At 41.9% G+C, this 13,718-nt stretch overlaps 1 protein-coding gene across 2 annotated transcripts in view; it reads left to right on the top strand.

The window, feature by feature from the left end:
• The first annotated feature begins 2,311 nt into the window (after positions 1-2,311).
• golph3a (golgi phosphoprotein 3a) overlaps positions 2,312-13,718 on the top strand; it is a 64,887-nt gene continuing 53,480 nt past the window's right edge. The window contains exon 1 of one of the 2 annotated variants that reach the window (XM_072572546.1): positions 2,312-2,731. In XM_072572546.1, coding sequence (XP_072428647.1) covers positions 2,537-2,731 — 195 coding nt within the window. In that variant the 5' untranslated portion in view covers positions 2,312-2,536. Of the gene's footprint in view, positions 2,732-2,756; positions 3,296-13,718 lie in introns of those variants that run through there. The other variant, XM_072572554.1, reaches the window with a different exon arrangement.

The following is a 13,718-nucleotide window of genomic DNA, read 5'->3' as shown; positions in this document are numbered from 1 at the left end:
GAGACAATATGTTCCTGTTAGGGTGAAGGGAAAGGCTGGTAGGTGTCGGGGATGCTGGATGACTAAAGAATTTGAGGTTTTGGTTAAGAAAAAGAAGGAAGTATATGTCAGATATAGGCTAAAAATCAAACAACACCAGGTTATAGTCCAACAGGTTTAATTGGAAGCACACTAGCTTTCGGAGCGACACTCCTTCATCAGGTGATTGTGGAGGGCTCGATCGTAACACAGAATTTATAGCCTATATAGGCTATAAATTCTGTGTTACGATCGAGCCCCCCACAATCGCCTGATGAAGGAGCATTGCTCCGAAAGCTAGTGTGCTTCCAATAAAACCTGTTGGACTATAACCTGTGTTGTGTGATTTTTAACTTTGTATACCCCAGTCCAACACCGGCATCTCCAAATCAGATATAGGCAGCAGAGATCAAGTGAATCCTTAGAAGAGTATAAAGACAGTAGGAGTATAGTTAAAAGAGAAATCAGGAGGGCAAAAAGGGGACATGAGTTGGTTTTGGCAAATAGGGCTAAGGAGAATCCTTAACCTATATTTTTAGCCTATATCTGACATATACTTCCTTCTTTTTCTTGACCAAAACCTCAAATCCTTTAGTCATCCAGCATCCCCGACACCTACCGGCCTTTCCCTTCACCCTAATAGCTACATATTGTCTATGGACTTTCGTTATTTCATTTTTGAAGGCTTCCCATTTCCAGCCATCCTTTTACTTGTGAATATCCGACCCTCAATCAATGTTTGAAAGGTCTTGTCTAAAGGGATTCTACAAATACATTAAGGACAACAGGGTAATTAGGGAGAGAATATGGCCTCTTAAAGATCAGCAAGGCCCCAACATGTGGAACTGCAGGAAATAGGGGAGATACTAAACGAGTATTTTGCATCAGTGTTTACTGTGGAGAAGGATATGGAAGATACAGAATGTGAAGAAACAAATAGCCACATCTTGAAATATGTCCATATTACAGAGGATGAGGTGCTGGATGTCTTAAAATGCATAAAGGTGGTTAAATACTCGGGATCTGATCAGGTGTACCATGGAGCTCTGTGGGAAGCAAGGAGAGATTGCTGGGCCCCTTGCTAAAATAATTTTATCTTTGATAGTCGCAGGTGAGCTGTTGGTCACTGGAGGTTGGCTAATGTAGTGCCATTATTTAAGAAGGGTGGTAAGGGAAAGCCAGGGAGCTATAGACCAGTGAGCCTGACATTGGTAGGCAAGTTTTGTTGGAGGGAATCTTGAGTGACAGGATTTACAGGTACTTGGAAATGCAAGGGCTGATTAAGGATAGTCAACATGGCTTTGTGCTTGGGAAATTGTGTCTCACTGACGTGATTGACATTTTGAATAAGTGACAAAGAGGATTGGTGAAGGGAGAGCAGTGGATGTGATCTATATGGACTTCAGTAAGACGTTTGACAAGGTTCTCATGGTAGGCTAGTTAGCAAGGTTAGACCACAGGAATAAAGGGAGAACTAGCTTTTTAGATACAGAACTGGCTCTAGGTAGAAGGCAGAGGATGATGGTGTAGGATTGCTTTTCAGGCTGTAGGCCTGTGATCAAGTGTGCCATAAGGATCGGTGATGGGCCCATGCTTTTCGTCATTTATATAAATGATTTGGATGTAAACATGTTACGATCGAGCCCTCCACAATCACCTGATGAAGGAGCATCGCTCCGAAAGCTAGTGCTTCCAATTAAACCTGTTGGACTATAACCTGGTGTTGTGTGATTTTTTTAACTTTGTACACCACAGTCCAACCCCGGCATCTCCAAACCTGAACACTATAACCTCCTTCAAATACAGTGTTAATTTCAGATTATTAAAATTCACTTGCAACATTGGACCAGTAAGACTCTACACCGCCCTCGAGCTCGAAATACTGCCAAGTTCCCTTAACTCTCCATCGCGCGCTTCCGCGCGCGCACACACCGCCCACCCTCCCCCGGCTTCTCTCTCGCCCTATCACTTCAGCTTCAGCCCCAGCCCCGCCCACTCCATCTCGACCACAACCCCGCCCCTTTTCACCCTCCCACCCCCTTCCGTCAGCTCCGTCCCAACCCAGACCCGCCCCCCATCCCGTCATCTACGTCGCTGCTCGCCCAGATCCGCCCTCTCCCGGTTCCCCTCCAACCACGCCCCCTCCAGACTAGACCCGCCCCCTCAATGGAAACCTCCAGCCCCGCCTTCCAAACCAGGGCCTTCCCCACCATGCGCATCAAGTCCCGCCCCCTCAATCCCGCGCACGCCCCTCCCTCTTTCCCTTCAAGCGACTCGGCAGCGTCTGCCACATCCCTCTGTGACGTCAGCAGGGTCGACTGGCCGCTTCTTTAGCCGCCGCCATATTGCTGGAAAGAAATCCAGCGACGGGGTTATCGGCTTCCCTTTCGCCCGGAGTTTCCACCTTGTATCGCCGGCATTGAGCGAAAACAACCGCTCCCCCTCCTTGTCAAATTTATGAAGCCTCCTTCCTGACAAGACAGAAACGGTAGCGGCTGACCCCGATCCTCCTCGAGCCATGTCGACTCTCACTCAGAGGAACTCCGGCCTCGTCCAAAGGAAAACCGAAGCTTCGAGGAACGCGGAAAAAATCCCTGACGGCGACGACGACCGAAGGGCCGAGCATGAGCAGGAAGACGAGAAAGGCGACTCTAAAGAAACTCGCCTGACCCTGATGGAGGAGGTCCTGCTCTTGGGCCTGAAGGACCGGGAGGTCTAGTTTATTTTATTCCGTTTCCATGAGCTGCGATAACATGACTATGTCTGCCTTTTTAGATAAAAGACAGTCTGATTTTGTATGAAAGTGTAGGCTCGCAAGATTGTCAACCTAAACAGGAACGGAAGGTGTTTGAAGGGAGAGGCGGGTTTGAGAAATGATTGAGGTGTTTCCTGACCAGTACTGAAGGGCGTAGTTGCTGGGATAGCAGGTGGGATGGAGTTAGTCCAATAGGACTGATGGAGGGTGGTTCCTTCCGCATATCAAGTGTGGTTGCTTTCTTCTGTACACAATACCTGCACTGAGTGAACACCAGTTCAGTTCCGGTTGTAGGCTGACTGAGCCAAACGTTGGTGCTGGGAAGACTTAATAACTCAACAGTTATCAAGCCGTTAAGTACAAAGACTTTGCCATTTTTCTAGTGGGGCGGCGAACTGAATAGAACAATTGTTTGCAAAGGAACAGAGACGACAGGAAATCTAAATATTAAGAGGAACCTAGGACCGACAAGTGCAGAAAACACGAAACAATACCAGTTTATATTTATGCAGCAGGATCAAGGTAGGAAAACGTCCCAAGGCACATCACAGGAACTTTGCAAAACAAACTGATGCTCAGCTGCGCAAAGGGATAATCGTTAAATGTTAGGTCAAAGAGGTCGGAAAAGTTGGAAGATGAGGCAGAAATGCAAGAACTTGAGTCACTGACAGCTGAAGGCCTGGTCACTAGTTGTGAGCACTTAGAGTCAGGAATGCTCAAGGGCAGAACCTTGATATATCTTAGCGAGTTGTTAGCTGAAGGTAGAGACAGGAATGTGTGAGGCAGTGAAGCGATTTAAAGGCAAAGTTGCCTATTTTAAAATTCAACAAAAAGCCACACTAGGTTAACAAACAGTGATGGGTGAATGGAATTCTGAGACTTACTATTTGGGAGGTGGAAAATTGAATGATCCTCTGTTTATGGAAGATAAATATGGGGCACTGGCCAAGAATGTGTTTTCATTGTCGAGGTAACAAAGAAATGGATGAGGGTTGCAAAAGCAGATGAGATTGAGATGAAGTTGGGCATTGTAATAATGTGAAAATAAAGGTTGTTAGTAATGGCGCAACATGTGGTCAGAAGCTCAACTAAGAATATCAGAAGATGGTGGAGTTGTGAACAGTCTGATTTGGCCCCAACAACTTGCTAGAGACAGCGATAGATTTCTTGACTAAAAATCTTAATTTTGCAGGAAGTCTGAGCCTTGATATGTTATGGTCTTTTTTCCTGAGATTCTTACACACTTGATGCAACTGCAGCATGCCAGCTTTTGTGAACAACCAAAGTTTTCTTAAGCACAGTACAGTGCAAGCTTTCTGGAGAAACCCTTCAACACATTGCGCAATGCTTGCAAAAGCCATGTCAAGGGATCTCTCTGGGCAAAGGAAATGGTCCTTCTTTTATACAAAATCTTTGCATCACAGTCAGTAATGCCCAAAAGACAGCCTCCAGCCATCCCCCCCCTATAGTCGCATGCTACTCAAGACATGACGTTTGATTATCTCCAGAAACAGTGTAATGTAAATCGTCCCTCAATGGCCAATCTGTTGTGAATTGTCTCTTAATTACAAGTAGTCAGAATTTTTAATTGCAGTGCTGAATAGGGGATGATAATGTAATTCTTTTATTTTGAATAACTAGGAAATGACCATGCAAATAGCTCTGAATGGCAAAGGATGGGGATGTAAATTCCTTATATTCTACCTGTAAGACAGAGACATCCCACCCTAGCCTCGGGGCATCCAATTTCCTGCAAGTCAGCAGTGCAAATTAACCCTTTAATATCTCTGATACAGGAACTGGGTTTAGTTTAAACATACTTCAGCTTCTGCATTTGCATGACTGTATGTTTCACTTTTTTAAAAAAAAGAAATGTTGAAGCTGTTGGTTTTAGAACAATTCAATAGATTTATTTGTTTAGGTGAAATTGCTCTAGAATTATTGTAGATCAGCTCAACTAAGAATGCCACACGATGCTGCAGTTATGAACAGTCTGATTTGGTTCCAGGAACTTACCAGGGAGGATGATCATCTTCCTATTAAAGTGTTGGAATCTTCACTTAAACAATCCTGGATATTGGGCAAGAATCTGGACAGTGCAGATATAATGTCATATGGCTGGTGACAAGATAGAGCTGAGTGTTGTTGACCTGTGAAAACTGACATCCTATTTTTGATTAAATGTGGCCCAAGACAATCATAGGTAGGTAAAAGGAGGTGATCCAAAGATCCTTTAAAGATCACCAAATGATCTGGAAACATTGCAGGTGACCTTGTGAATATGAGTTGGTAATCAGTCATAGGCTTTTCTATCTAGTGAGCTGATGGTGGTGAGGTGTTAGAGATGGAAGATATGGATCTGTTGGGATAGCTTGCCTTTGGCATTAACATGAAGGATGTAATTTATGACTTTGAAAAGAGCCTATTTTAGTATTGTGGCAGAGCCATAAATTTGATTAGAAAAAGTTAAATGTGAAGCCCTCCAGGTTGGAGACAGTTTGGTATAGATTGTGGGTCAATTTTGAAACATTGAATCATAAAGATGTACAGCACGGAAACAGACTCTTTGGTCCAACTTGTTCAGGCTGACCAGATATCCTAAATAAATTTAGTCCCATTTGGCCCATATTCCTCTTAAGCCCTTAATATTCATATACCCATCCAGGTACAATTTAAATGTTGTAATTGTACTAGCCTTCACACTTTCTCCATCAGCGCATTCCATACACACACACCACCCTCTGCGTGAAAGCGTTGCCCTTCGGTCCCTTTTAAATATTTCCCCTCTCACCCTAAGCCTGTCTGGTTTTGGGCTCCCCCACCCCAGGGAAATTATCTTGTTTATTTATCCCATCCATGCCCTCATTTTATAAACCTCTATAAGGTCACCTGTCAACCTTTTCTCTAGGGAAAATAACCTCAGTCTATTCAGCTTCTCCCTGTAGCTCAAACCCTGGCAACATCCTTGTAAATCTTTTCTGAACTCTTTCAAGTTTCACAACATCCTCCCTATAGCAGGGAGACCACAATTGCACGCAGTAGTCCAAAGAGACCTAACCAATGTCCTGTACATCCACAACATGACACATTAACTTTATTTAATTTCAAATATTGATAGGCATGCCATGTAGTTTCACAATGCTAGTTTATATTTGTCTGAGCTTGATTACCATGGAAGGCACGATTTAATAATTCCTGCAGGTCTATATTTAGAGCTAAAATTTAAAATGTGTGAAAGTCTTGCCAAAATACTAATTTCGTAGCAATTGAGTCTCAATACAGGAGTTAAATATAGTTTAAAAATACTTCAACAAGTAGTTGTATGACCATATGATTTCCGTTACTCTGAAAAAATGTTAGAGGCTGTTGAATAATGATCTTTTACTATTTTGAAAGTATTTATGAAGTTAAATATTTTTAGGAAAAAATTGTTGTACAACTGTTTTAGATCAGTGTGTTTGCTAAGTGACTTTTGTTTTGGAGTAGTCGTGATCTAAATCCAAGAATAAAGTAAGACTTGCCCAATTTGCTGTAAATGGTGTAAAAAGAATCTGTCTGTAATTTGTTTGCAGTAGCAGCCTTACAGTAAAATTTACTTATAAAATAAATTGATTAGATGGTGTTTACAGCCTTCTCCATTCATCAAGTACCTTCCTTGTAAAATTTCTGTATTTAGAAATGCTTATCTATACTAAGTTCTTTGGTGTGAGGGAAAGCTAATGAGGGTTTGAAGTTTATTTTAAAATTAGTTGTAATATAGAATAGGTATACTCAATGTGCTGTGAGATTGGGGAAGTCAAAAATGCAGCCATGAAGTTGAGCCAAACATATGTTACCATCTCTGCTTTTAGTGCAGCAGCTGAGCATAATGTGCTTCCATGGAAACTGCATTTAAACCAGTTTTCGGATGTTTGATACTAAAAGAAAGCATGTTCTCTCAAGATCCATTTGTAGGTTTTTTTTACAGATGCAAACTTTCCTTGTGTTGTGAATAAAGTAAAGTACTGGTGTTTAAGATTGGGAATGAAACAAAACAGAAATGCTGGAAATACTATAAATACAAGTCTGGTGGCATCTATGGGAAGAGAAACAGGGTCCAATCAACTCCATGTTGAGATAGGTAACAAAAAGAAGAGGGAAAGATGAACTCTGTTCCAGTCAAATCTTACATTATATTCACTCTTTCAAGTTAGCACTGGAGTGTGGCAACATTTTGCTTTAGCACTCGAACAAACACTTCATTGCATTTTTATATGCATGTGACAATAAGTCAAATCAAATTCGAAATCCTATTCCCTCAATTTTTGTGGCCTTGAGACCACTTCAGGACAACCTGTGATTTTATAGTTAGAATAGTCAAGAACGATTGTCAATATTCAGGAATCTTTTGTAAATTGTTTAAAGGGTTCCCATGCCCACTCAGCTAGTGTGCGCTATAGGAAGAAATGGATGCCTGGCCATCTATTTTTGTTGGTACAGTTCCTGGATGTCTTCATAGTAAATCTGTTTTGTAGAGCTGAGCTCCACCATATTACAATGGATTAGCTTGGCAGGGGTCACGATTTGACAAGTGGAAGTGGAGCGTTTGGTATATTTCAGATTATGGTTTACTTATTTTAATCTGTCAATTCTGTCTGTTTATTCTGCACAATATTAAGAGGTGTGCAGTGAGGGAAAGGTACTGTGAATGGTTTCACTTGATTAAGATGTATGGTTGCAAGAATAATTTGTTTTTGGTTTATTATTTTCCTCCATATTTCAAGACTTGCTAGTGTTATATGGCTCTTCAACATTCCACACAGGATGGGTGAGTATGGGGAACAGGAAGTTGGGATGAGAGCTAAGGATGCCTAAGAACTTCTCAAGGCATAGAGATAGGACTTCTAAACAGCCTGCTTTGGCACTCTGCCACCACCGAGCCTGCCTTCACTCCCCTTCTAGAGCCGACAGGATTAACTTTCCCAAAACAATTTCTTGGAGTAAAATTGCTTGTTTTCAGGCTCTTTATACCAAGAGTCTGCAAGTCAGAAAACAACAGAATCTGGCCCAGCATTTCACATTTCAAAACCTGCAAAATAATTGATCTGATTAATTATTACTGTACCCACACATTCTACCAGATTAAGTATTTTCAGTATATTCTACTTGCAATGTAGGAAAGTATTTTGGGATTTCATCTTAATCTTACATGGCAAATTCCTGATTTGTACTCAGATCATTTAGTGCAGCACAAGAAACAGATGGGGTTGAATGCCAAGGTCACCCAGATTACTGTTGCATGTTACCAGCCCAGATATTTTACACTGTTTGCTTTGAAACAAATTGTGTCCTTTGGACTTATTTCAAAAGTTCCGAGAAAGGAGGATTTTTTAAAAAGCTGTCATATTTTTAAAAAATTTCCCCCAACGAAAGCTGGTTATTATGTCATAGTATGTTATACAGGAGGTTAAATCACAATGGTTTTGCCTTAACTGTTGTAACCCTTGTCTCCTGAATATGTTATTTACATTAGATGCTTTGCTTTCAGAGTGTTTTGGTTTATTCTGATGCTCTATATGAAAACTAGGAGCAGGAGTGGACAGTTCAGCCTCTTGAACTTGTATTGCTATTCAATATGATCATTGCTGATCTCACCTCTGCCTCAACTCCACTTTCCTGCCAGCTTCCCACAACCCTTCAACTACTCTGATAGTGCAGTTTGAGGAAAGAAAAGCAGTATTTGGAGCATGTATTTTGTATCTTGGTATGGTTTTGTAGATTTCCAAGCTTTTGGTTTGGAACTATGCTCATTAGCTTACAATTTGCATAATTGAGTAAAATCTTCAGAGCCAGCAAAGTTTGACATCTTAATTGAACCTGTAATTTAGAAGACATCACCGTATTTCAAGTGTAGTAGACTAATGTTTCATTGAATGCAGCTAAAAATACACCCTTTTTAATGAATGTTCAGCCTTTACCAACTGAGCACCCTGATTTTTTTTTTGAAAACACTAAAAATTACTTGACACAATAAAGCATGTTGAACTATTTTGTAGTCTCATTAGTGTGAACTAGTCAGTTTCAGAGTGAACTCTCAAATCTCTGTTTCCAAATCCTTGAATTTTCTTCTTTTGTACCTTCTGATTTTTTTTTGCCTTTGCAAGGATGTTACTGGCTAAGCAAGGCAAATATTCCGATAAGAGACTCTTTTCACAGGCTATATTCTAATGTGCTTCATTTGATGGCATTGAATACACTAATAGACATACTTATAGTTAGTAACTTTGCACCCTGTAATGTTAAGTAGTTAGAGACTATGCTGTTTTTTGTTTGAATCAGTCTGGTGAGTGTATGCACATTTATAAATAGAGAGAGATAGAGATATAGAATATATCTACAAATAAACAAATGTCTTGTATGAAATCGTGCACTCTCTCGCAAGCACGCACACTCTCTTACACTTATGCACATAGACGCACCTATATATCAATGGGCTGAATCATTTCATCCAAGATGTTTGTTTATTTGCAGGTATTCTATTTTGTTCAAAAATCACAATTTATAATCACACTCGGTCAATGTGGCATCTTATAAATTGCAGCTTTTGGAATAAAACCAGCCTGATTCTAGGCTAAACCTTGGACAGATTTTGAACAAAGCCTCACCCCTACAGTCCAGGGTCAGGCAGGAGTTATCACCTTTGTAAATTCCTATCGTTCTTCCTGATCGTCATGATAGCATAGCATTGACATTATAAACAATTTACACACAGTCTAACATTCTTGCTCGCCTGCAGAGACGTATTATCTGACACTCTGCTCACCAGTTGTATGATCTTTTGATGTCTCTGCTTATTAACTCTCTGTATGCCCTGCTCTCCCAGTGCAACTGATGAAGGTACTGCGCTCTGAAAGCTTGTGATTTCAAATAAATCTGTTGGAATGCAACTTGTGGTGTCATGTGACTTTTGACTTTGTCCACGCCAGTCCAATACTGGCATCTCCACATCACAGCAAAGGAATGGCAATGGAATTCCAAGTCAAGGTGCAGTGCAGCTTGAAGTGGACTTCGCAGGTGTTTCCATACATTTGTTGATGTCCTCAGTGGTTTTACTCTCAAATTGTGGAGATACTGTTGAAGGACTTTTACTGTGCATCACTGCAGGGGAGGGAACATTTTAAAGGTGGCGGGGGGGGAGGTGAGGAAGGGGAGGTGAGGTACTGAACAGGTTTGTTACATTATCCTGAATGGTAGTGAACTTCTCGTTTGTTATTTGTCTCAATTGATGCAGCTCAATCGAGAGATTTCCATCAAACTTCTGATTTCTGCTGTATAGGTGGCGGGCAGTGCAGATTCAGGAGGTAAATTGTTGCAAGAAATATCCAGCCACTAATCTGATTTTGTAGACACCATGATTGAAGGAGTACATAACCCATACAAGTGATTATCCTCCCAAGCCCTAAACCAAAAAGATTTTGATGGCTGGAGAGGCAGCAATAATACCATTGTGTTAAGTGGAGCGGGTTAGATTTTCCTTTGATGGAATGTTCATTGCCTGGCACTTTTGAGGTGTGATCATTACTTGTCACTTAATAGTGCAAGCCTTGTTGTGTATGATGATGCGCTATTTCATATTTGAGGTGTCATGAATGACACTGAACACTAAAGTCATCAGTGAACGTCTCCATTTCAGATGTTATGAAGCAACTGATGCTAGTTGGGCCTATGACACTACCCTAAGGAACTACTGAAAAAAATGTTCTGATCCTGAGGTGAATATACTTTTTTTTTCTGTATTGGTTCAGTCACTATTTGCCATCTGCCTAGTAAGGCAGAAATCCTTAAGGACTTTGTCCATTATCAAGAGTGGCATCGAAGAACTCTACCCAGAGTACATTATATGTCCTTGCTATCCACGGTGTGGCTTCTAGTTCAAAATTTGAGGAATACTGATCAATCTACCAAGGGAGGGCAGGCAAGCAAGCAGTGAAAGGTTCACTTGTTTTTAACCTGATGTCATGAGACTTTATAAGGTCTGGAGTCAACCTTTTGGACTTCTAAGGTCATGCACTAAAGACAGCTTTATACCACTATGTTCCAACCTCTGGGTCTGATGTTGGAGGGTTTTGGGACTTCAGCTATAAGTTATGATTTGCTGAGTATGATTGTTGCTTATCTAGTCTGAGTGTACAGATATACCAATAACCAGTTATTTCTCCACACTTTTTACCTATACATGATTGTGGAGTGGTAAAATGGCTTCCTGGGCTTAGCGTGAATACCGCTTGTGGGCCATCCAAGCCCTGATGTGAGATTTGGACCTGGAGCTTCTGGCTCATGTAAAGACACTAGCTTTCCACAATAAGGGCTTTTCTCCTTTGTAGTTAAATTAGCTTTTGCTTGTAGCATGGGAGAACCATACTCTTTTGTTTAATACATTTTTTTGTTCCCAGAAACATTTGTACTTCTTTGCCTTTGATTTATGGAACATATACAAAGAAGCATGATTACTTCTGATGTCCTGAAACTGATTTCCCCAAGCTTTGTATTCTGACAGGCTTTTATAGACCTGATTAGAAGGAATAAAATCTCATGGTCAGAAAAGACAGTATATAGTCAGCATGGAAACAGATCCTTCGGTCCAGTCATTCCATGCTGAGCATAATCCCAAACTAACTAGTCCCACCTGTCTGCTCCTGGTCCATATCCCGGATTAGTGGTACTGGAAGAGCACAGCAGTTCAGGCAGCATCAGAGGAGCAGTAATATTGACGCTTTGGGCAAAAGCCCTTCATCAGGAACACAGGCAGAGTGCCTGAAGGATGGAGAGATAAATGAAAGGAGCCCTTATTTTTAAACAGCGAATCCTAGTTACAAACTGCGCACCTATGTCAAGACCTCTTGGGATTATGTACATTTTCAAATAAATTACTTCTTGCTCTTCTGATTCTACTAGGACCCGAGCCCAGCCTGTCTAACCTTTTCTCATAAGACAGCACTACAGCCTTCATTCAAACAACAACACAAGAGCTGAATTCTAGAGGTGAGGTGAGAGTGACTGCCCTTGACATCAAGGCTGCATTCGACCAAGTATGGTATTGAGGATCTTTTGCAAATGTCCTGATTAGGGCATTTGCAAGAATTGCCGAAGTCAAAGGAAAACTACATATATACTGTATCAAAATGCTCATTGGTGGCAAATGGACTCTGGTAGAGGCATTGCCATAGAGAATGTAGTGGTGGAATCGGTGGGTATCAGGCAAATTCTCCATTGGTCAGAGTCATACCTGGCACATAGCCTGTAGTTGTTGATCAGCCATCTGAATTCCAGGACATATCTGCATGAATTCATCAGAGTAGTATCCTTGCTCCAACCATCTTCAGCTGCCTCAGCAACGACCTTCCCTCCTCCATCTCCGAAATGGGGATGCTCATTGACTGCACATGCACAATCTTCAGCACTATTCATGACTCATCTGATACTGAAGCAGTCCATATTCAAATACAGCAAAGTCTGGACAATATCCAGGCTTGGGCTGACAAATGGAAAGTAACATTCACGCCATACCAATGCCAGGCCATGACTATCACCAATAAGAGACAATCTAACAACTGCCCCATGATATACAATGGCGTTACCATCACTGAATCCTCCATTATCAACATCCTGGGGGTGCCTTTGACTGGAAATTCAACTGTGCTCGCCACACTGGCAACAAGAGCAAGTCGGAAACTAGGAATACTGTGGCGAGTAACTCCTCTCCTGACTCCCCAAAGCCTGTCCATAATCTATAAGGCACAAGTCAGGAATATAATGGAATACTCCCTACTTGTCTGGATGGATGCAGCTCCAACAATACTGCCAAAGCTTGACACCATCTAGGGCAATCAGCCCGTTTGATTGGCACTACATCCGCAAGCATCTGCTCCCTCCGATGCTTAGTAGCAGCAATGTGTACCGTCTGCAAGATGCATTGCAGTTATTCATCAAAGATCCTTGGGCAGCACCTTCCAAAGCCACAGCCACTTTCTACTAGAGGGCCAGGACAATAGATTTGGGAAGACCAACACCTCCTAGTTCCTCTCCAAGCTACTCACCATCCTTACTTGGTGAGACATCACTGTTCCTTCGTTGTTTCTGGGATTTTGACCCAGCAGCAATTGCCTCCCTTAATGGCACTGTGGGTCAAACCGCAGCAGGTGGATTGCAGCGGTTCAAGAAGGCAGCTCATCATCTCCTTCTCAAGGGCAATTAGGGACGGGTAATAAATTCTTGCCAGCCAGTGACCTCCACATCCCACAAATTAATGTTTTAAAAAATGCATCTCCATTCCTTGTATTTGTTTGAAAAATTGTCCCTGAACTGCCTCCATTTTTTTAAAGTTAGGTGACCTACACCGCATCTGGAATACGGTGTAGTATCAGCAGTGCCCTGTACAACTGATGCACAACTTCACTACATGGGCCTGTGTTCAGCAATATGGTTGATTCTTAACTGAAGAGATGCTAGAGAAAGTAGTTAATTTCAAAGGCAGTTGGAGAGGCATCAAATGTTTGCCTTAGTAACAAAGGGAGGATAAGAAATGAAAGAAAACAGTCTTAGTCCTGGGACAGTGCTGTATTTTCAGATTATCTTGCTGTGGGTAGAATGACAATGAGAAATAAGATTGAGCTCACTCATCCTTCAAGGGGACGACACGGTGGCTCTGGTTAACACCGCTGCCTCTCAGCACCAGGGTCCCAGGTTCAATTCCAGCCTCAGGCGACTGTGCAAACTCTACACACACACACTCTCCCCATGTCTGCGTGGGTTTTGTCCGGGTGCTCCGGTTTCCTCCCACAGTCCAAAAGATGTGCAGGGCAGGTAAATTGGCCATACGAAATTGCCCATAGTGTTAGGTGCATTAGTCAGAGGGAAATCGGCCTGGGTGGGTTACTCTCTGAAGGGTCAGTGTGGACTTGTTGGG

Source organism: Chiloscyllium punctatum, chromosome 1, assembly GCF_047496795.1.
Source record: "Chiloscyllium punctatum isolate Juve2018m chromosome 1, sChiPun1.3, whole genome shotgun sequence".
NCBI lineage: Eukaryota > Metazoa > Chordata > Chondrichthyes > Orectolobiformes > Hemiscylliidae > Chiloscyllium > Chiloscyllium punctatum.
This window is presented reverse-complemented; position numbering and strand designations above follow the sequence as displayed.